Raw genomic sequence first — 25167 nt, 5'->3', positions numbered from 1 at the left:
GGGGGAAGGGGGTGCCCTTGATATGGAATTTTTACCCCAAACATGAGATGAATATTGCAGAAGTAGTTTCCTAAAGTTTATTGGGCTGAAAGAGGCTGAAAAACGAGTGTTCGTTGCCTCTTTCAGCTGAGGATATCGACCCAGTCCCAGATTCTTCCTGTCGATATAAGATCCGATGTACACAGACGCAGGGAGGCTGCCATTAACCGACGATCTAAATGGTGTTATCTGCCGCTCCGCGAGTCCCATGAGAGATGATGGACCTTCAGAAGGCATCCTCCTCGCATGAGACAATGAATGTCCAAGCTTGGTTTAAGGTTTACCCCTCTCCACCATCCTTTCCTCAACTTGTCCTATTTGTTTTGAAGATGTTTAATAATCGTGAATCGTGATAATGTTCGGGGGAGGCTGCATGGGGTTCGGGGGGCGGGGGGGATGCATGGGGTTCTTGTGCTCGGGTTTGCAGTCGATGCATCCCGGGGATTTATAATTACCCGTTCGACTCCGGGTCTCCTGGGCGACGTATTCACGAGACTGCGGCCTTCTCCATCGCTTTGGGGCTTAATTAATTGTTGGGGAGAGGGGGTGAGGTTTTGTTGGGTAAAAACGGGGTTACTGAAACGAGGAAGCAGGACGGTTTGACTGTTACGCTCGTACTGCATCATGTGTTGACGCGTGTGGTTCCTGCTGTGTTCACAGTGCGAGGCTTTCCCGGGTTTTGTCCCCCAGGAGACCTCCTCCTCCCTCTTCCCCTCCTCCTCCTCCTCCTCCCTCATCCTACGCTCCCTCCTTTTCACGATCGCGCTCCACGGCTCGGACTCAGACCACGGTTCGGGGAAAGAGGCAGCGTTATTAAACAGCCTCGAAGATGCCTCGTTTGGAGCCTTGCCTCGTCCTGCTCGTGTCCTTCGCACTGACGTGCAGGGTCCTCGCCCAGCTCAGCACGAATCCGTGCATCCCCGCGTCCAACAGCACGTCCAGCCCGTGCGTCGAGCTCGCAGGTGCGTATACCTATACATATATTTTTAATTATTTATCTACTATAGATATATACATATAATTTATTGATTTATTTCATATATATATATATATATATATATATATATATATATATATATATATATATATATATATATATATATATATATATATATATACACACACACACACACACACACACACACACACACACACACACATCTATTTATTTATTTCTTTATCATGCATATATATAATTTATTGATTTATTTCATATATATATATATATATACATTTATTTATTTATCATATATACATTTATATATATATATATATATATATATATATATATATATATATATATATATATATATATATATATATATGTATATATATATGTGTCATGGGTCCTGTGTATTTGCTAGCTCGAGGTGATGAACAATAGAGCCGGCTCACGGTCGCACGACAGCGGCGGTCGAGCAGGAAACATTGGAAAAACCATCATGAACCTGAAATGTATACAATTTCCTGCCTTCGCTACATCCGACTACAAACAAACCAAGGACGCACTGCACTGTCTCGGAGCGTCAAGGAGAAAGTTGATCATGCATACGTATTAGATGGACAACACGAGTTCCACCAGACATTGCTTGATGGATATGCAATGCTGCGTGGTACGCGTTTACACTTGCGAGTCGTTCTGTGACGTGCGAGTCGTTCTGTGACGTGCGAGTCGTTCTGTGACGTGCGAGTCGTTCTGTGACGTGCTATTTACCTTGACAGAAGCGTGCATAACCGGAACTATACGCGATGTACCCTCAGCATGCACGGCTCGTACGTTCTTCGTGTAAACTCGAGTACGCAACGAAGTGTTATTCCACGAGTGCGATAATGATGTACAATTGTCCTCGAACTAATTGAAGCATCAGAGAGTGTGTGTGTGTGTGTGTGTGTGTGTGTGTGTGTGTGTGTGTGTGTGTGTGTGTGTGTGTGTGTGTGTGTGTGTCTGTGTGTGTCTGTGTGTGTCTGTGTGTGTCTGTGTGTGTCTGTGTGTGTCTGTGTGTGCCTGTGTGTGTCTGTGTGTGACTGTGTGTGTCTGTGTGTGTGTGTGTGTGTGTGTGTGTGTGTGTGTGTGTTTATTTTTGAATAAGGACAAGAAGACTTGTTCGATGATAAATATTCACTCTGACTTGTATTAGAAGTAGTTGGGGGGGGGGGGGGGTAGTCGGTGATGGTGGAGTTAAATGGATTAAGTAGATACATCTTTGCTTACAGTCTGTAATTTTGTACATCAGCAACGTCTCGTGTTCGTCCATCAATAAAGGGAAGTCCAACCATACGTTACATAGACAAGATACATCACTTGCCGCTGATGCTCCTGGGTGAGCAAACGATGCAAATGAGTTTCCTGCGAAACCACCACCCACTTATCATTGGTGATGGGGAGGAGAGGAAGGACTCGAATGGAATCGCGTTTGGGTGAGACTTGAATCTTTGTTTGGTGTTTCTTTGTGTGTCCGTGTGTCCAGTCGCCCCACTCCTCCCCCACCACTTTGCAAACCTCCTCTCTTCATGCTTCGTGCCTTTAGAAACGAATCCAACCTTCCCCCACTCCCCGCCACCCCACCCACCTCCACAACGTCGCCATCTCTGCCAGGAGAATCACAAACCGCAGGGGCTGCGACTCAGCTGCCCGTGCGATGCTCATCATTGAAGGGTCTACTCGCTACTGTCCGGGCAGCTGCTTCCTTTCGCTGGGCCCCTAACCCCGTGGGAGGGCGACCAAGACCCCCACAGCCACGGCTATTTGGCTCTGCTAAGCCTCGCCCCACCACACCAGCAACACAAAGGCTCATTATGCGTGGAATCAGTCTGTCGAGAGGGGGGAGGGGAAATGTGGAGGGATGGTGGGTCCACATCACTGTCGTATACACCTTTCTAACTATGCCTTACCCCTCTAAGCAGCATCGATTATAATCCTCGCAGTTGAAGGTTTCATACTTCGAGATATTTCAAGCACTAGTGGCATGAGTTGATCACCGGTCAATAGTTCGTGCAAATCTCGTGAATTGTCACATGTAAAAGTTGTGGTTATTCTGCTGATCAACATTGGTTTCAGAGTCATTGTTGTGTCACCATCATCATATTGCAGTAATTAACTAGTTCAGCCCATGCATTCACTCGAGAGCCCATCATGATTAAGAGGCTGGGGTAGTGTTCTGGATGGAGACAATAGTTCATCATTGCATGATCGAATAGACCTTCGTAGGAGCAAGCTTGAGGTTTAAGTATCGAACACAAAAAATGCATTCGCGATACCATTGGATTGACAGTCCAGCATTGAGTGATTCAAGGTACAGGATTTGATTTGTCTTGGAAGTCATTGGATTGTCCTTGGAAGAATTTCTGATTATCATGGAGATATAATAAAAATAAATACCCATGCTCTACGGTCTTACGTGGTCACGATTACTTAACGGAAGCTCATAAGACCGCTTTTATTATAGACCCATGCTAACTTGAGGTGAGCCTGTTTTGGTGTTCCCATCCAAGCACTTGCAATACCATGCTGGGATCCCAGATTGCAATCCCATAAGTTGTCAATCGAAACTAATAAGTGTGTGTGTGTGTGTGTGTGTGTGTGTGTGTGTGTGTGTGTGTGTGTGTGTGTCTCCTCCGTATCTCCAAAACCATTAAACCTAGCAGCCTGAAACTTTGTAAGCATATTAAGGGAACTCCAAGGAAGTGCACGAATAAAAATTGAGTGTTTAAGTTAATTATAACACTCCTTTTGAAGATAATTAACGGCCTTATTTAATTATATCCTTTATCAGGTGCATCCTCAGCCACCTCACTCTCTGGGGTTTTAAGGCGTATCCAGGGAACCTCGCTGGGGTCTGAAACCGCCATGTTTTTTGGCCGGCTCAACCATGGCTTGACTTGGAACAGGCCGCAACAATTTCATAACGATAGTTTTTTTTTCACTTTCCTCACTCATTATCGAATGCCTGTTCATCATGGCTACGAATTGCTGGATACATTGGAATGCTTATAAACACCCGGGGACGTCAGCGTTCGTGGCTTTATTTAATTTTTACACATTCCATAACGTGGAATCTCTTAAACTAAGCCGAATTACAAAATTTAAGCTCCTGAATTGAACTTAGCAACAGTTACTACTGCTAAAAAAAGTGTTCTTTTGTCTAATTCGGATATAGTTTGGACATTCGGACAGAACTATCACTTGCCAAACCAGCCGCCCTTATCAACCATTTAAATGGAGTGCTTGCCTGAGTGCTTCAGCCAATTGCCGAGTGCCCTACAGTGGACGGAGGTACAGTTTGTCTCCCGATCGGGATGTATGGATGAGCGATCACGTTTTCCTTTGTCCTCGTGACTGTTTCTAAAGCAATTGGTTATTTTATATGACTCGGTGCAGTGCTTTACAAAGGTTATATGGTTTCTCTTTGTGAGTTTCAAACAAAATACATTTCAGAACACCTGATTTCCGAGACATTCGCTATATTAAATTGTTTTCTCAATTGCAGAGCCCATTGTTTTTTTCCACCTGTCAAATGACGAGTGTGTGTTTGGTGTTTATAAAGCATAAATGGGCTGTCACACCTTGACGTTTTAGCCAGTGTATGGCAAGGTCTCAAAATGTATGTGAAACGCTGGCATACGCTGAACTATTGATGTTTTTTTTAAAAGTGTTGGGCGTATGCATAACGTATGAGTAAGGTACACAGAACGTTTTAATCACATATAGATAACATACCAACAAATGCTGAGCGTGTTGTCGGCGTTCACAACCTATGCCCAACGATAGTCTAACTTATGCATAGCGCGGCAGCGTATCGCCGACGATCACGTGGCGTAGGCTATTAATAGGCTGCAGCTCAACGATTCAAATCATAACCGCACTAGACATCGAAGTGTGAAGCCGCTGTCACACCTTGACGTTTTCGCCAGCGTATGCCGACGTATGAAAAATTTGCCGAACCAAGCTGGCACACGTCGAATACGTTATGGGTAAGTTTTGTATACGTTAAGAGCACGCTGGCATATGTCGTAGTACGCTGGCATACGTCATAGTATGTCGAGAAATTTTCAGCATGTTGAAAATTTCTCAACGTACTCGATGTATGACACACGTTCCGCATACGCTGGCATAAGTTGTAGGCACGTTACGCGATCGTTGACACACGTTGACACACGTTACTTGTACGTTACTCATAAGTCGAAACGCATCAATGTAATGGTTAGCGTCAGTGTTCCAGACTCCCCGGTTTTTTGGGGGTTTTTTTCTTTGGTATGACGGTGATGTTGACACTTCGATTTCTAGTGCGCTTATGATTTAAATGGTTGAGCGGCAGCCTATTAATTATATTATATTATAACCGCACTAGAAATCGAAGTGTCAACATCACAGTCATACCGAAGAAAAAAAAAATAAAAAAATAAAAACCAGGGAGTCTGGAACACTGACGCTAACCATTACCTTGACGTGTTTCGGCTTATGAGTAACTTACAAGTAACGTGTGTCGACGTGTGTCAACGATCGCGTAACGTGCCTACAACTTATGGCCAGCGTTATGCGGAACATGTGAGTCATACGCTGGCATACATCGAAAAATTTCAAGCATGAAAAATTTGTCTAACAGCTCGGCGAGCTATGCCAGCATACTACGTCATATGCCAGCGTACTACGACGTATACAAAACTTACCCATAACGTATTCGACGTGTGCCAGCGTTTTAGCCCAATTTTTCATACGTCAGGCATACGTTGCCTAAATCCTGAAGGTGTGACAGGGCCTGAACATATTCTCTGATAACTCTCCTACCCCCACGACCCCACCCACTCTCTCTTTGTCCCATCCTCGCTCCACCCCATGCCCCCTCCTCATGCAATGCAGCATCCTCCCACACCTCTCCCTCTCCCTCTCCCTCTCCCTCTCCCTCTCTCCCTCACTCTCTCCCTCTCTCTCTCTCTCTGAATGTATCTGGATGGCGGTTATCTCTATATATATCTGGACAGTGCTTATCTTTGCATGTATCCGAAGAGTGGTTATCTCCAAACGTGTCTGGATGATGGTTATTTCTAGACGGTGGTTATCTCTGGCGTATCCAGACAGTGGTTAGCAGACAACCTCCCCTCACACTGCCTTCCCTTGCCCTCCTGTGATGCTGCCTCCCCCTCCCCTCACCTCACACTTTTTTCCCTTCCCTTCATGCTGCCTTCCCTTCCCCCAACCCTCATTACTCCCCCACCCCTCCTCATTCTCCCCCCCCTGCTTCCTTTGTCACCACCCCTCCTCAGTCTCCCTACCTTCTCGCTTCTCCACCCCTCTCTCTCCCCCCCCTCTCCCCCTCCCCCTTAGAAGATGATGGTTATCTCCATACATGTCTGGACGGTGGTTATTTCCAGCCAGTGGTTATCTCCAGACATGTCCAGATGGTGGTTATGTCCGGACAGACCCTCCTCTTACACTGCCTGACTTTGTGCTCCCCTCATGCTGTCTTCCCTTGCCCTCCCTTGCCCTCCCATCATGCTGCCTTCCCTTGTCTTCCCCTCACACTGCCTTACGTTGCCCTCCCCTCACACTGCCTTACCTTGAGGTATCTGGGCAGTGGTTATCTCCGGAGATGTCCTAACGGTGGTTATGTCCCAACGGACCCTCCTCTCACACTGCCTGACCTTGCGCTCCCCTCATGATGCCTTCCCTTGCCCTCCCCTCATGCTGCCTTCCCTTGCCCTCCCCTTATGCTGCCTTCCCTTGCCCTCCCCTTATGCTTCCTTCCCTTGCCCTCTGCTCACGCTGCCTTCCCTTGTCCTCCCCTCATGCTGCCTTCCCTTGCCCTCCCCCATGCTGCCTTCTCTTGCCCTCCCCTCATGCTGCCTTCCCTTGCCCTCCCTTCACACTGCCTTCCCTTTCCGCACCCCTCCTCCTTGCTTGCTCCCCCACCCTGCCTCGATCTCCCTCCCTCCTCGCTCTCCCTCCTCCCTCCTCTCCCTCCCAACCCTACCCTCCCTCCTCTCTCACTCCCTCCTTCATATTCCCGTGAGTGAAGCAACGAGTTGTATTTGCTAGTTGTTTAATAAAATCCCAGAATGAGCTTGTCCTGCATGTGGTGATACTCATATGTTCAACCACCTCCACTTACCTCAGTTAGTGCAGGATGAAATTATGCATAAGATCCTTTACACAACAGGAAAATAAATCAGGAAAAAAAAACGAACAAAAACAGGTTACACTCTGTACATTAATTACATATGCAAGAGGAATGAAAGTGGAGGAAAGGGAGCTGGTGGGGATGGGGGAATGTGTCATCTGGGGTCAAAACACCACCATGAAAGGTACGTAATATATAAATATACCGAGGGCAGGGTATGTAGGTGGTATGCACACATGATATATTGAGAGGTACCAGTGCGTAAGGCGACAGTTTTGTCCTCCACCATGGAAGGTGGATGGAGATTATGTTTTCACCCCTGTCTGTCTATTTGTCTCTGGGCAGGATATCTCAAAACATTATGGACGGATTTGGACTAAACTTTGTGGACAGGTTTGGTATCTACCAAGGACGAATTTTTCCATTTTGGTGAAGATCTTGGCCGGATCTGGATACAATAATTTTTTTATTTTAAAAAAAAGATTCTTCATAACAGAGAGATCGGGCCAAAAACGATATATAGTACGATATTTAAAAATGTGATGAACGGATTTTGACAAAACTTGGTGGATGAGTTGGTAGGTGACAAGAACAAACCGATTAGATTTTAGTTCAGGTCCGGATGTAGATCCGGTCTGTCAGTGGGATACAAAACGTAAGCTGTTGAGCTTGGTGGAGGTCAACCGAGTGCCATTCCAGTTATACGTATTATGAATTGTTATTATCCCTCGAGTTCCCCCAGGAGAGGAGGTACTCAGCCCTTGCACGATGGGGTTTCAGTGACTTTGAGTTTGTACTCTGTCAGTCAAATTTCCCACATGGCATGAGTACAGAGACAAGTAATGCTGCAGACAAGGACTACCAAAATTGAGGTTTTGCCAATGTACCAGCACACAATGGCCTACTCTTTGCGAATTTTAGCCTGATAACCTTTAGCTGTGATCACATCCATAGTTTTAATTTAGCTTCGTCCACAAAACAATGTGCAGCTATGTTCCATAAAGGTTGGAGGCTCCGTGCCCTTATAGAACAGGAGATGCATCACATTTTGTATCTCATCAGATGTTGTTAACTGCAAACAATAACTGATTGTTACGATGATTATTTTGCAATATACCTACCGATCCTTATTTTTGCTTTATCTTGTCCATTTGCTATGGAGTGTTGCTGCCGACCAAGCGGTCTTGACGAAGAACGTCGACGCAAGACTTTCACTAAGAGAGAAGGTCACGGGCCGAGATAGCTCCTCCAATGGGGACCGAAAGCCTATCGGTGGTATTTATCTGACAAAGTGGCTGCTTTGTCGGGAATTGTAAACCTTTAGAGGGCATGATACAAAGCAGGAGTTGTAGGAGTTTTAGCTTCCACGTCACAGTCCATTCCATTATCAGACGAGCAAAGCAAAGAGCATAACTTTTGGTCCGGGTCACATGAAGACCCCAAAAACGCACAGGGGACTTCACAAAGGCCCTTCCTCTCCCATTAGTTCAAGCCATTGGAATGCAAGTCTCCTGCAATTATGAAACGCTTAGCGCTACAATCAGAAGTATTGAGGACGTGAGTTTGCATGAAAAAAATTTAGTCATTCTTATCCAAGTTCTCACAGCTAACTCTGCCCGCACAACCTGCAGTCCTGCATCTATAACATGTCTCCATAGTTTTTGTTACTTGGGAGATATGTTAGGTGCAGATGGTGGAGCGGAGTTGGCTGTGATAACTTGGATAAGGGTAGCGTGCAATAAGTGGGGAGAGTTAAGAGGCATTTAAACACAAAAGTATCCCAAGCGAAGTAAAAAGTAGAGTATATTTAGCCTATGTTAGACCAGTCTTGATGTACAGAAGTGAGACGAATAGAGGACGGAGCTAAGGATGAAGAGATGGATGTCTGGGGGTAACACGCAAAGATAAAGCAGAGATGTGTGGATATAATAAAGGGTTAGAAAGAGAAGACAAAGGTGGTTTGGGATGTGGCGAGAAAGGGAGAAGATGAGTCTGTCAAGAAAGTCACTAGTTTGGTAGTTGAGAACAAAAGACGAAGAGTTAGACGACAAAAGACCCGGAAGGATGCGGATCAGTGGAGACATGAAATTGTGGGGTTGATGGCATAAGCGGAGAGGGCCATCAGAATGGGACTATTTGGGGTAAAAGAGATCATGAGTATGGATGGGGGATGACTGGAGGTAATTGTAAACAGCCGACCTTAAGCCCTGGACCAACCCCCAAAGATGGAAAATGGTCATTAAACGAGTAGTAGTAGTAGTAGTAGTAGTAGTAGTAGTAGTAGTAGTAGTAGTAGTAGTAGTAGTAATCGAGGGAGAAATAATTAGTGTTTTAATTGCAAACGGAATGATTTGATGCTCGTTGTAAACAATGCGGAGCTTTCTGTTCGCAGCCAATCCTTTGACTCCTTTGCTTTATGCCCCCGACAATGAGGTTTCTCTCCACGAATTGTCCGATTCATCTGTGACAGGAGCATACAAAGGTCACGGAGACGACACACCAGGCCCATCTGGTCGCCAATAACCTATTTTAATAACCTTGCTTGGGGATTGTACGAAGGGTGGCAGCCATTCCCATCTCTACGACCTGCCTCGGCAGCTTCCTTTGGTCCGAGACCTTCTTTCATTTCTTGTGTGAACGGGACCGAGGAAACGCCAAACCTCAAATACATCGGGAATTGAACTTTCTGATGTTTTCAAGGAAACTCAGACACAAGAGAAGGCGACGTATATTTGTCCTGTCATTCCTGTGTCACCAAACTCATTATGGGCACAGTGGGGGCATTTCGGTGAGAACACTGGACTGAGTTGTGGGTTCAAATCCAGTTGAAAGCAGCAGTATTAAGGAATTTAGGAAGTCGAGTTACTTTTAAGGGAATTCTCATGCCACTACTGGATTGTGAGAGAATCCCTGCCAGCTCATTAATGACCGTCAGGGTTGGATAATAATCTGCCTGGTCCACCTGGTCTGACCTACCTCTGATGCTATTCCACTCACCATGGTCAACTCTAATTTTCTTCCTTTGTTGCGGGTCATTCTGAATGACCATGGGTCCGCTTCACCTGCACTTGCGGCATCAAAACTTTTTTTATGAGCTATATATTACACAAATAACACACCCTTCCTTTAGTGATGTCGTACCCCTGGAGTGTCTACTCTCGGAGACACCCTCAAATGAGACACACTCTGTTCTCAGGGAGAATAGAGATAACGTGAAAGCCGTATAAATAAGACCTTTGATCATTTCCGTTCCAAAACTGAATAAGGTGAAGACGACAAATCAAAACCTTTCTGACAAAAGTGCAAAACAAAAAATAAAAACCTTCAAGAACAACGATTCAAATATGATGGATTTTTTTTTCTGCTCTGTGGCCTCTTCGTTTTTTTGGATACATGGTTGAGGCTCTTGGAAGAGCTGGAGAAGAATGCAAGGGAACATTATGGAAAGGGGGAAACACCAACAGCAGAGTAGAAGTGAGAGTGAAATCAAGGGGATGGGGGAGAAGGGGGAACAAGCTTAATGAAACGCAGCAAGAAGAGGAAGGGGGAAGAGGGGGATGAAATATAATAGGACAAACCAACTGATGAGGAACAAACGAAAAGAGGGGATGGAGAGGAGGGGGAAAAAAATCACAATAACCTGGAAAAAAGGAGTACTTAGGAATGGGGCTATTTGGGGTATAAGAGATCATGAGTATGGATGGGGGATGACTGGAGGTAATTGTAAAGAGCTGCCTTGAAGCCCTGGTTGGAAGAATGGGACCGAACAGACTGGGAAGCTGGTTCCACAGGCGAGAGAAAAGAGGAACAAATGAAGGAAGGTGAGCAGTGAGCTTGGATTTTGGGAGTTTAACACGAAGAGAGTTACTGGTAGACCATGTGCTCCGTGCAGAAATCGGGGAGGGACAGAGCCAAGTGAGGGCAGAGGGTGCAAGACTAAAAAGGAGGTGGTAGAATACAGAGAGGCTACCAACTTGTTGACGATGTGAGAGTAACAGGCCGAGACAACCAACTTCGTTGTGGGAGATCGCAATGATTTTGAGGAGCCTGCGTTGCACAGCATCAAGAAGGGCAAGGCATGAATCAGGGGTGCCATCCCAAAGGGGAGAGCATTACTCCATCAAGCTATGAATGAAGGCCTTGGAGGTTGTTAAAAGTTTAGATCGGCCAGGGAAAGACCTTGCACGATAAAATATACCCAGCCGGTGACTGGCTTTGAGTAACATAACCTCTTCCAAGTGCTTTGTTCAGCAAGTCGATGGGAGGGTTTGCCAGACAGACCTTTTGGGGAGACAGGCTGAGTGTGTGGGATTTGTCCGGGTTGAAAGACATATTCCAAGTGTTGGCCCAGCTCCTGATTATATCAAGGTCTACAGAGAGGGAAGAGGTGCTGCCTGCCTGTCTGAAGGATGAGAAATGATGTGGCAGAGGGTGGGAATCATCAGCCAAGTCCTGAGCAGGATTTTCCAGGAAAGCTTAAAAAATAGTTGTTTTTCTAATGAGAGAAAAAGAGGGCATTTTGAATTTTGCAATTTAATTAGATGGGTGTGGATGAGACCATTTGAGCCTTCCTAATAAGGGGCTTCGAAAACCTTTTATCGCTAAATAATGTATACACGATGTATCCTACCATATTATATCAGGAAACTAGAATGGTACTCGGTAGAGCGCGTACCTCCACCACCTAATGCCTGATGCACGAGAACATATCGGGCCCAATATATTTTTGAAATATCATGCTCTTCAGACATGACAAAAGTAAGTAGACACTTTAAATTTCTTCATTTCATCTGTATAATGCAGTTTTACTCAGTGATTTGTACTCATATTCGACTATTTCTTTGCAGAAAGGCGTTCCTGAGTCCTGTACGACAATTAACTGTGCCTCGAACCCAGGGAGCACATGACCTTTCTGATTTTCAAAGAGGACAAATTGTTGGCCATTTGGAAGGTGGAGTCAGCCAGCATCAGGTAGCTCAGAACGTTGGCATTCCACTTTCTACGGTCAATCGGGTGATTGTGCAATTCACCAGCGAAAGCAAGGAATCCACAGCTGCCTGTTCTGGTCGATCTGGGCCCTCAGAAAGGTGTATTCGAGCTGTCAAGCGGTCCATTGAGAAAACTCCCCATTTAAAGGCAGCAGATGTTGCAAAGGAGGTTCAGGAGAGCTCAAGAACTGCCGCGCGGTACCTTCATCAACTGGGCAACTATGGGAGAGCAGCTCGGAGAAAAGCTCTTCTTAGACCAGCCAATATTCAAAGGAGAAAGAAGTGGGTTGACGAGGTGGCCAACAGACCCTTGGAGTTTTGGCAAACTGTCATTTTTTTTCAGATGAGTCCCAATTTACTCAATTTTATGACAGTGGATGCGTATCAGTCTGGAGACTTCCCAGTCAAGAGTTCTCTTTTAACCGATTGCAGCTAACTGTCAAACACGGTGGTTTTTCAGTGTTGGTGTGGGAAGCAATCTGGAGTGCTGGCCGGTCAGAGCTTGTGGAGTGTGTTGGCAACCTCAACTCGATGATATACATTTCTATCCTTGAGGATGGACTTCTCCCTGTCTTCTCCACTGGTCAGATGGTCAAAAACAACACTGTTCATGGAAGATGGAGCTCCATGCCACACTGCAAAAAAGACCGAAGAATGGCAGGATAGAAATGGGATCAAGCGACTTCCAAGGCCAAGTCAGTATCCTGACATGAATCCCATTGAACACCTCTGGGCCATATTGGATCGAGCTGTGCGGATAAAGTCCAGGAAACCAACATCACGGGCAGAATTGCTAAACTTTATGCGTGAAGCCTGGGCAGAAATCCCACAAGAGAAAATTTCAGAACTCGTTAGTTCGATGTCTGAAAGAGTAAAAGCGTTGAAATCTGCAAATGGCAAGTCCACCAAGTACTAGTGTATGTCCTAAAATGGATCAAATGTACTTCAATTGTTAAATAAATAAATAATTTTAAAATCATGGTGTCTATTTACTTCTGCCATGTCTCTGTGCAGTACTATATCGTTTTTGGCCCCCTCTCTCAATGGTGAAGAATCACTTTAAAATTAAATAATTCTCGTCTCCAGATGCGGATCCAGATCTTCACCAAAATCGAATCAGTTCGTCCTTGACACACACCGAACCTGTCCACAAAATTTCATCCGCATCGGTCTACAATTTTTTTGAGATATCCTGTACAAAAACAGACAAACAGACAAAAGGGGGTGAAAACATAACCTCCTTCACCTTCGGTGGTGGAGGTAATTATCTGTAGGTATGTACATCTGAAAATCATAGAGAACAACACAGCTGGGCCAATCTCCCCCAAATATTGCATACATGCTGGAGGTATCCAGGGTCAGGTCTTGGGTATCAACCCCCACACCCCTAAACTCCCCCAATATCTGCCCGGGAGCAGGTGTTTCTCATTCACTAAAACAACCAAATTTTTTATTCCACCCCCTCCCTCCGCCACAACTCAAATCCTTCAGTAATCACAATACACTCTCTTCCAACATCCACCTCCTCCTTCTCCCCCCTCACCCCACTCCCACCACAACCTATTCCTTCAGTATTCCCAGTACACTCTCATTTACTTCCGTTTTTCTTCCCCCTTGCTCCCATCTCTTCATATTACTTCCCAACTGCCCGATAGTTCCCTATCATCCCACTCCCACATCTTTTCCATTGTCTCTATAATACAGTTGACGAGCATTGAAATAAGCCATTAAAGCTTCTGGTGAATTGGACATTCCTTGTTTAAGGGAATTTGCTTTCTTGATGAAAGAGTCATGTTGAGTACATCTGATCAATTTGTTTCCTTTCTTGGGAGTTTTTATTTGTTGTCTGGTTCATGGTCACGGAACCACGGTTCACTTCCTGCTACCAGTTGAATCAAAAAAGGCTCGGATATGCATCATATATTGGTAGGTAGTATTGCACCTCTTCCGGTGATATTGTACCTTTTGGCATGTATGGCCATAGTTTGGAAATCTGAAGGTTTGTATATATATATATATATATATATATATATATATATATATATATATATATATATATATATATATATATATATATATATATATATATATATATATACTATACAATAACCGGTGGTTCCGAGGTTTCTACATAGCTACTGTATGTGGGATGACAACATTATAATAGGTAAAGGCAGTGCGGACACTGATTGGCATGCAGGAGATTGTGGGAAACAGTGGACAATTCGGTATTTGCATAGTTGGCAGGATACCCTACACCGAGTGGTGCGTGCACTCACCTCTGAGCTGTCGAGCCAGGGTTTGAATCTCATTCCAGCTATAAACTGCCATCCTGGTGTTAAACAGGCAGGGTGATTCATCAATGTGTGTGCCTGGGTACCCCCATCTGCTGGCATTAGTTTGTGGACGTTAAAGATCCCACGGTGTCCTTCGTGAAAAGTAGACGAGTTTTCACCGGAACCATGAACAAATTACAAATTATCACCTGGATTGTGGATAGCTCAAGTCGTCTGGTGTTCTTGTAAGTTTCTTCAGACCAGGTTTCTACACCGCTTGTTCTCCTGGAGTGTGGACAGCAGCCTCAGCACGAGGAAATAATTGACCAGGTAGTTCACATATTCCGTGTGAATGGCCTTCCTCGGATATGAAGGGCAAGCTACACTACATTAAGTGTTTGTATTCCAAGCTTATGGAAACTCAGCTAATCGGTCTCAGAGCAGCCAATTTGCTATTGGATTGTCCTCTGATGGAGTATTGACCTGTCCCTGAGGGTTCATGCACCTGGATGGGTTTAAAGGGTTGTGGAGTAGCAGCTGAAACCCAACTCCTATTCAGGTTCCTCCTGTGAGCCCATTTTTGCTCTTTGCTTCTTCGGGTTCCTTCTTGGTCTTCCGTTTGATTATGAAAATGCTCATGTCTGACCATCATGAGCTCTACCTATACTTTTTTGGAATGAGATATGATAATAATGATAATATTGTCAGGAGTAACGCAGCTGGCTAATTAAGGACCTTGAGGAAGGAGGAGATCTGCTTGCCTTGTTTACTCTAGTCGACTTGTGGTGCCAGTCCACATTTTGTGGTTGATGCTTAATGCCCTCAGGGCCTGGTGTTGGCGCAGTGGTTGGGGCAGCGGCTTGGGATCCAAAAGGTCCTGAGTTCAAGCCCCGTTGGGCCACTGAATTAATACACCAGGGGGTTGACTTAGCCTGTCATCCTTCCGAGGTCGGCGAAATGAGTACCAGTGTACTGGGCCGGTGTATACCCCGGTTAAAATAGGTGTACCATATCCCTGTGTCGTAAGAGGCGACCAGGGTTGCGTCAGGAAGGGCATCCGGCGTAAAACATGTGCCAAATCACTATGCGGATCATACGGATGATCCGCTGTGGCGACCCCGAAAGGGAGCAGCCGAAAGAAGAAGAAGAAGAAGAAGAAGAAGAAGAAGAAGAAGAAGAAGAAGAAGAAGCTTAATGCCCTCGGGGCAAATTTAGAGGGGCATTGAAATGCTACCTATGAAAAAGAAGCACCATCAAAATTCCTCTAACCGAATGAAAAAGGTTGTGGTGTTTGGCTTGCTGGTGACTCTATTGGAGCGACTTCAAACGAGGGGAATATTCGGTAAAAGTATACTTTGAGTTCTTCCTGCATTGGATTATTCAATGATCTTAATTTATGGACGATGCCCTGAGAGCGTTTCTGCTCTTGGTACCTGCCGGGTCACTCTGATGACATTAATGTTTGACTCACGGAAGAACTTGTTCAAAAATCACAGGCAGCACAAGGACATCAGGAGACATCATTGTACTTCAACATGGGCTACACGAACATTTGTGTACTACATACGGTGATGTATTGTATATATGGGATCATGAAGCTGAGATCCCATCAGTACTCCCAACATGCCACCTCAGCTGTTTAAAGGAATTTTGAGAAAATGTAAAATTTTCCTATTGTTATTTATTCATTAATTTATTTACCTCCACCACCAAAGGTGGACTGAGGTTATGTTTTCACCCCTGTCTGTTTGATACTTGTCAAAAAATTTTTTTGCTAAGTATGTTGATCTGTTCTGTTAGATTGTTACTTGCGAAAAATTTTCAAGGATATTGGTTGGTCTTGTGCGTTATTCTGTCCGTCTGTCTGTTTGTATATTTGTCTGTTTGTTTGTATGCCAATTGCCTCCAGGTCACAATTTTAAACCGATCTTCACGAAGCTTTACCATCTGGTAGAGTTCGTCATCAGCAAAAAACCCATTGTTTTTGAGGTCAAAAGGTCAACAAATTTGTCGAATTTCTAAAACCCTCAATTTTCATCTGATTGACTAGAAACTTGAACAGGATTAGCATATCTGGTCACTGAATTCAACCACCAATTATTTTTGAGGTCAACATAGGTCAAAAGATCAACAAAGGCCAAATTTCTAAAATTGTTGATTTTCATCTGATTGAATTTAAATTTGAATACGAGTTGCATATTTGGTCATTGAATTCAATCACCAATTATTTTTGAGGTCAACATAGGCCAAAAGGTCAACATCGCCCAAGGAACAACAACTTAGCTTGGATTTCTAAAATCCTCAATTTTCTTCTGATTGACTTGAAATTTGAACAGGATTTTCATATTAGGTCAATGAATTGAACCACCAATTATTTTTGAGGTCAAAAGGTCAACATAGGCCGAATTTCTAAAATTGTCAATTTTCATCCCATTGAATTGAAATTTGAAGAGGATTTATATTTCAGCTTAGTGAATTTAACCACCAATTATTTTTGAGGTCAACATAGGTCAAAAGGTCAACATAGGCTAAAGGTCAACAACTTAGGTGAGATTTCTAAAATCCTCAATTTTCATCCGATTGACTTAAAATTTGAAGAGAATTTATATTTCAGATCACTGAATTCAAGCACTCAATTATTCTTTGGTCAACATAGACCAAAAGGTCAGCACAGGCCAAAGGTCAACAACTTCGGTGGAATTTCTAAAATCCTTAATTTTCATCCCATTGACTTGAAATTTGAAGAGGATTTGCATATCAAGTTAGTGAATTCAACCACAAATTATTTTTAGGTCAACATAGGCCAAAAGGTCAACATAGGCCAAAGGTCAACAACTGAGCTTCGATTTCTAAAATCCTCACTTTTCATCTGATTGATTTGAAATTTTAAGAGGAATTGCATATTTGGTCATTGAATTCCACCACGAATTATTTTTGAGGTCAACATCGGCCAACAGGTCAACATAGGCCAAAGGTCAACAACTTAGGTGAGATTTCTAAAATCCTCATTTTTCGTCCAATTAACTTGAAATTTGAAGAGGATTTATATTTCAGATCACTGAATTCAACCAGCCAATTATTTTTGAGGTCAACATCGGCCAACTTGGAAAGAAGTGTGAAAGGAACAAAGAACAAAGATGTCGGGAAGAACCCGGATAGATAGATTTCAGGACAGGAAGAACCCGGTGGGATTTCTAAAAACAGGCCAAAGGTAAACAACTTAACTTAGATTTCTAAAATCCTCAATTTTCATCCGATTCACTTGAAATTTGAAGAGGATTTGCATATCAGGTCACTGAATTCAATGAAGAAGTATTTTTGAGGTCAACTTAAGCCAAAAGGTTAACATAGGCCAAAACATCAACAGTCATTTCTAAAATTGTCAATTTTCATCCATTTGTCTTGAAATTTTAAAAGGATTTGTGTATTTTGTCATTGAATTCAACCACCAATTATTTGTTCAAGTTAAATTTGTTTTATGGATTTTGCAAGTATCGTGCTATGCATGACATCTTTCTTGTTTGTGTGTTTGTCTGTCCCCTTGCCGACAGCCCAAACCACTCAGCTGATCATTCTGAAACTTTTGCAGAATGTAGGCACCATCCCTGCGATGGTCAAGCAACAAAGTTTAGCGAGGTCATCATCGGCAAAAAGGTCAACAACTTAGGTGGGATTTCTAAAATCCTCAATTTTCATCTGGTTGAAATGAAATTTGAAGAGAATTTGCATATCAGGACACTGAATTCAATCACAATTAATTTTTAGGTCAAAAGGTCAACATAAGCCACATTACTAGAATTGAAAGATACGAGCAAAAACAATATATATCGTATCTCAAAAAGTTGTGGACTAACAGCCTGGGGAGTAACTGCTGAAATCTGTCGGGGTTCTTCCCGACATCTTTGTTCTTTGTTCCTTTCACACTTCTTTCCAATTTTTTTTTTCACAATTCTCTTTAATCACTCAAATTCTTGCTTTTTCTTCTTTTTCATCACTTTTACTCTCTATTCCTCTCATTCGTTATCCATCTTTAAGAAGTTAATTTGTTTTAACGTTTTTGTTTTAACAATATTTGTTTTAACGAGTCTACTTTATAGTCTATGATTACAAGGTAGAATGCCTATCTCTGAGGGAATTGTTTAGTTAATCTATCTTTTCAACCAAAGACACATCTTTGTCAGAGTAACATCAGTATAAGGTTGAAAGGAATTTGGAGAGGAAAAAAACCCCTAAAAACATTGATTTGTAATACCAGTTTTAATTCCTTCCCACTACCCTCTCCTTTTACCCTTCCACAGAGTCATCCACGTCGAGCCAGAAAGACTGCTCACAAGCCCGCTGTGCTGTACGGTTTTCCGCTCCCTGCCCACGCCACTCAGACCTCATCGAAGGTCTCGTCCCGCAGGGTGAATGCTGCCCTCTGCCCAGCCGCTGCGCATGCCGACCTCAGGCCACCTGCCCCCCTGCTCTTTGCCCCTCTGGCTCCAAAGCCTTGCGGGTTTCTATGGCAACGGGCGAGCCAGGCAACTGCTGTGACGCGTATGAGTGTCGCACGGGTGCGTATCGCAAACGGACGCGCACTTCGCGCTATTCGGAGAACACTAGCGTGCTAGAACGGCCGCGCTCGGAACGGCGGGGTGACTTGGGACAACTCTCTCGCAAAGGGTTCCGTCGCACCGGTAAGGACCGAGATGCGATGCATGGAGGTCGATGCTGGCAGGCCTTGGATCTCTCACCGTTTCACTAGCGTGGGGTGCTGGGAATTCTGATGCGGATGAAACATCAAGCGGGGTCGGGAGCCCGCTTTTCAAGGTTTCGGTTTGTCCTGAGCAAATTCCAATCTGCCTCGCTTCGCTAGTCTTTTGAAATTGCTTAAAAAAAACCCACAGTGGCACAGAGTTTGGGGGAAATGAAAGCTCCATCTTGAGGACCTTTTTTTCCCACCCTCAAGAACCAACGCACCATATCCCAGCACTCCAGCCCAGCACGTCCGAGAGCTGCAGCTTTGCAATAGCGTCGCTTGCGTAATGATTGCACGATTCTTCATTCCAATCAGCCATTATCATTTCCACCATCAAATGTCTTTCGGCCATCGTCACGTCCCATCTGTATTGTGAATTATTTATTTCGCTTCCTCGGCCTTTTTATCCCCTCCTTTTCCTTTGAGCAAATGACTTTGGTCGCATTGCTTTCGTTCGTTCACGGGATGAGCTCCATTAGATTTAGTGAAGCGAACGTGGCTTCTGCAGTGAACGATTAGGAAGGCCTTCATCAGAACACTCATTGCAATTTCATTTCACATTGTTTCTTGAAGAAAAATCCCACCATAAACCAGAAATGCAGTGTGAAGAGAGCGATCCACGCTGTGCACTATGTTCGAATCGAAAACGAATTGGGCAGGTCACATCATCATTTGCTGTTGTGACGTCACAATGCCACCAATTTTGCTCTTCTGCATTACATTGAAGAATAACGAAGCATCATAGTATTTTTTGCAGCTTTCTTTTTAATAATTGTAATTAGGCTTTACTAAACAGTTGAAGATATTTTAAATAAAAATAAAAAAAGAAGAGATTTATTAAATATCGAGTTCATGTGTTTGGTGGCGAAGAGTCATATATTTATTACGCAAGCAAATATGGAGGAATTATTGCCCTTCCCTTCCTCCTGCAACTGCCCTCCAATCCGGAATACTCTGGATATGCCTCTTCCCTTCCCTCCCAGGTGCCATATCCCCATAACCCCCACCCATACCACTTAACATCTCCCCCTTGACTCCCCTCTCTCATTTTACTCCCTCCATGCATACGTAATAAATAGACGTCACCTTGTTGCCTGGCCCTACTGGAAAGTTCATCTAAACTATTCTCCAATGCAATTTGATAGTTTATCAAAGCCATATTATTTTCAGGCACAATTACAGTGTGTATCGCAGGTAAAAGTAACATTCAGGGCCTACAGGTGGGTTTTTTTTTTTTGAATGCAACAATGTGAATTTAAATTGAAGGGAATGAAGCAATTAAGTGTCTGCTTTGAAATTCGAGTTTGCATCTTGCAACATTTGCTGTTGTGATGTCACAATGCCACCAATTTTGCCCAATGTAAGGAATCTTGAGTGTTATTTATCCCACTCGGAATGAAGTTGCCGATGAGGAAGGAAGAGAACCCCCCCCCCCCTCCCTTGTCACAATTCCCCAGCACCGCTGGAGCCCGGGGGGGAGCCCGCAGGTTGCTTCGCTCGGGGGAAGCTGCGAGGAGAGGGTGCACGCTGGCGAGCAGACCGCTGCACGGTGTGCCGTTGCGTGTCGGGTCGTGCACACTGCACGGTGCCGGCGTGCGCGCAACGCTGCGATCGACCTGCACGCCTGCCCGGAGAGTGCTGCCCACGCTGCCGGGGTGAGTGATGGCATGAGAGTGTGCAGGATCGGTGTAAAAGTGGCGTGCAACGCAACTCCATAGCTTTGTAACCTATTTCAGCCTGGTCTGAGAATTATCTGCATCCAGAGTTGAACTTCCTTTTGAGATGACTTTGATTTTAAGCAATTAAAAACTGCCATTTCGATGTGAGCCAATGCAACAGGTGTGCATCGTGCAGCATGTTACGCATAACAAAGATGTAAACAAAACTATTCTAACTCCTTGTACTTGCTTAAGGGCATTTCTCTTCAAAACCAAATTAAACTATGATAATTAAAATAAATGATTTGTCAGGCAAAGCATTACCAACAGATGCAACTATGAAGCAAGTGCTCAGAAATCTGTATCCCCAGATTCTAGGAAGTTCAAGCATCCTTGGGAAATGTTTTCCATGTGTTCTAATAAACTGATAAATATCTCTATCTATACTATTATAACTTTCCATAATGTCCAGGATCCATCCATCCATCCATTGGGACCATACTCTGTGCAGAGCATTGGTGCTGCCAAAGAAGTCTCCTTGGCTGTTGGGCGCAATCCTGGACGGGTGGCCACTCCGACACAGGATACCAGCAAGCTGGCACTCATTTTGCCGACCTCGGAAGGATGACAGGCAGAGTCAACCCTACCTGGTATTAGTTCAACAGCCATCAGCCTGGTGTTGGCTCAGTGGTTCGGGTGGCGGTTTGGGATCCTAGGGTCCTGAGTTCAAGCCCCGTCAGCCGCTGAATTAATACACCAGGGGGTTGACTCAGCCTGTCATCCTTCCGAGGTCGGCAAAATGGGTACCAGTTCCAGTGTGTGTACTGGTAGAGGGGCACTGCATCAGCGACACAGTCGCGCTTCAAGAAATGATAGCTACCCCGGCAGCTAAGCTGCCATACGACCATCACCACCAATTCAACAGCCAAGGGGGATTTGAACTCGGGGTCCTCAGATCGCAAGCCCACCATCCGAACCATGAAGCCAATACCAGGCATAATGTCCAGGATGTTAGAGTTAGATTGAGCTTCCTGTCGTCATGGTTTGATAAATTAATGCATGTGTGCTTGTATGGATAACTTCATGGCCTGGTCAGGTCCCAAGTTGGCTAGTTTTTTCTGCCTGGTGATCGGAGCACGAGCCATTTCACCTTATTCATCGCTTGCTCTTGTCAATTTGATAATTACTGGTCAATATTTCTCAAATTGAATCAGGATTGTACTTTGCAATCGAACACCTGTCTTAGGCTTGTAGGTCTGCTTCTCGGTGGAGACTGACCTTCCAATATTTGTTTGGAATAAGCCTGATAAAGCTCTGCACAATATATGTCACCTGACTGGAGCCGCTTACGATGACCGGAGTACGATCAAGAAGGCCATGATATTTTTTGTTTTGGGTTCGGGGACCGCGCGGTCTCGAGGGGAGCACTTAGACCCACTTCCAAGCCAGTGACACCGAAGCCGACGAGCCGCATATAACTCCACGGCACGACGGGTTGCTAGGCAGCCACGGACTCCATCTCGGACGTTTAATTCAGGCATGGTCCGGCGTCTAACTCCGCTTGATCTTTCCGGCAAATTAAACCTCCCAGATGGGGAAACGTGCTCTCAACGTCCCCACTGCTGTCAATCAAAATGGCCAAGCGATAGCGTAAGCGGGAGATTAGCTAACTACTAACCATAACGGAATGGCGAGGCAGAACTCCCTGTCATGAGAACACACTATGGTATAACCGATGGAGAAAAGGTGATTGAGCAGTTTGGAAACAATTTATAAAGATCAAAATTACACCTGTACACAGGCAAACAGTTCACAAGAGAAAGATCTTACCTCCTAACCACACTAGCCTACTAAGTCAGTAATGTTAGCATGTTTCTACACACGTAGGCCTCTCGTACACTCCAGGAAATGAGAAAAGGAAGGGTGATAGACAGAGAGAGAAGATGAAGGTGGGGTATGTTGGTGACTCCTCGCTCAACCGACGCAAGCCTACGGGCTTATGTTGGTCCCAACTTGAAACAGGGAGGAGGAGAGAAAAGAGGGGTTAAATGATGTGCTGCACCATGTGGGGAGAAGTGCAGGTGAATGTTCGTGGTACGATAGGACAGAGTGAATGCGAGACAGTAACCCAGCCCTGAACAAGTCGAGGGTGTCATCGTTGAATACTCTCGTGCATTCCAAGTGAACAAAATTAGAAGTAGGGATAGCCAGAGAAAGACAAGTGTGAGTCAGTGTGTTGGCCGGCAAGTCCAGGAAAACTCCGTGACTTATCAAATCTCTGCACCGCAGCACCAGCCCGTGTGCTCTTACAGAGGCTCGTTCTCCTTCTGCAAGGTTGAGTAGGTTCAGCCTTGACTCTCAGATTTCCCTCAGACTCGTACCAACCCTGAGTCCTTTAATTCTCAGGCTTATAAAGTTCATCGGGGAGAGACGTGGTTCTGGGGCCCGCTGATCACCACGGCTTGAGCTTTGTGGGTGCCACCTCCCCAGTGGTGCGTTCCTGTCGCCACGCGGTGCTCATTTGTCGAGCCCATGGTTCTGCAATGGAGCCCACGACCAAGCCCACCAATCTGCGACGCTTTGCTCTGCTGTTTCTTGATTGTAGAAGAAATTCACAATCCCGGTCCACCCAGCTTTATGATTCACTTTATGATGCACTTGATTGGATTTGCAATGAGTTGTAATGTTTTGTGTTGCAAAGCGTGTCTGGATGTAGAGGTGCGGAGAGAAAGGGAGGGGTTGAGAGAGATGGGTAGGGAGATAAGAATGAGATAAGAAGAGAGGGAATTAAGAAAGAGAAAAATTACATTGGGATCCTAGGGTCCTGAGTTCAAGCCCCGTCAGCCTTCCTTGTCTGCTGCACAAACACAACACACTTCCTTGTCCACTGATACAAGGGGAGAGGTAATTCAGCTAAACGAAATTTCTGCAGATATAACTACACGAGGGAACCCTTATGTGTTGCATGTGTCTCCCCGGGGTCTTAAAAAACCATGATGATATCATTAGGTCTCGATTTGGGACCTTCGTTGTTTAGATAATACCCGCCATTTTGAAATGTCTCATTAGATTTCACGATTTAATTCAACTTTGCTTCGTTTTCACTGCAGGTTTTTAAACAGTAATCCAATTGTAACTGTTTGAGCAGCCCAACAATATTATCAAGTTGTTCACAACCTTACTTGAACTTGCATATCTCCATAAAACAATCAAATGGAAGACCAAATAGTTTAGTTATTTAAAAATTTCTTTCTTTCATTATGAAAGAAAAACAGTTAAAACTAGAAGGGCACTCGGTAGAGCACACACCTCCGCCGCGTAATGCCTGATCTACGAGAACATCTCAGGCCCAATACATATTTGAAATATCATGCTGTACAGAACTATATCGTTTTTGGCCCAATCTCTCAATGATGAAGAATCACTTTGAAAATTAAATAATTCTCATATCCAGATCCGGTTCCGGATCTTCACCAAAATCGAATTAATCTGTCCTCGTCACACTGATACGAACCTGTGCACAAAATTTCATCAGAATCCGTCCACAACTTTTTGAGATTTCCTGCACACAAACAAACAAACAGACAGAGAGGGGTGAAAAACATAACCTTCACCTTCGGTGGCGGAGGTAACTATAGAGTTCATAGGACATGATATTCTCCTCAGTGTTCAGGTACATATACTTCAATTATAATAATATTGGTTCACGAGTCAGTAAGTGACCACTATATTCGTTATGGGTGTGTGTGTGTGCGTGTGTGTGTGTGTGTGTGTGTGTGTGTGTGTGTGTGTGTGTGTGTGTGTGTGTGTGTGTGTGTGTGTGTGTGTGTGTGTGTGTGTGTGTGTGTGTGTGTGTGTGTGTGTGTGTGTGTGTGTGTGTGTGTGTGTGTGTCTCCCGAGCAGAGCTCCGTGGGTTTTGATCAGATCTTGATAAAATTAGGGTGCGAGGTTTATATCATGATCGAGTTGTGTTTTCCGTAGAATGGGCATGCTGCGCCAATTATGGTTGGAGCCACGCCCAAAAACATGTTTTTAGGGGCTAGCCGCTTTCAAGTTACATCTTCTCCGAGGGGGTTTGTTGAATCTGGCAGGGGTTTCGGTATTTGGTTAGCCCAATGGCACCTGCATAGCCCAACGGAACTCGATTTTTCATTTTCGTCACAAGGTCACGAACTTAGAAAATGTCAAAAAAATCAATAAATTGGGCATCGATCTCCTAGGGTTTTCAACTGTTTCGAATGAAAGTTGGTATGCAAGTAGTGCTCTTCGAGTACTACAACTTTCATCATTTACGTTTTTCCCGATTCCCGCCAGTTTGCCCGTGGCGTCCCCTCGAAGGTAAAAATAAAA

At 44.5% G+C, this 25167-nt stretch overlaps 1 protein-coding gene across 2 annotated transcripts in view; it reads left to right on the top strand.

Annotated features, from left to right (window-relative positions):
- The first annotated feature begins 549 nt into the window (after positions 1-549).
- The window catches only part of LOC147014695 (cysteine-rich motor neuron 1 protein-like), a 62230-nt gene continuing 37612 nt past the window's right edge, over positions 550-25167 (top strand). Inside the window, exons 1-3 of one of the 2 annotated variants that reach the window (XM_085850667.1) lie at positions 550-1001; positions 18717-19097; positions 20617-20814. In XM_085850667.1, the coding sequence (XP_085706793.1) occupies positions 869-1001; positions 18717-19097; positions 20617-20814 (712 nt within the window). In that variant the 5' untranslated portion in view covers positions 550-868. The remainder of the gene's footprint in view (positions 1002-18716; positions 19098-20616; positions 20815-25167) is intronic. The other variant, XM_085850668.1, reaches the window with a different exon arrangement.

This window comes from Eptatretus burgeri, chromosome 13 (assembly GCF_056783735.1).
Source record: "Eptatretus burgeri isolate ZD-2024b chromosome 13, Ebu_testis_v1, whole genome shotgun sequence".
Lineage (NCBI taxonomy): Eukaryota > Metazoa > Chordata > Myxini > Myxiniformes > Myxinidae > Eptatretus > Eptatretus burgeri.
This window is presented reverse-complemented; position numbering and strand designations above follow the sequence as displayed.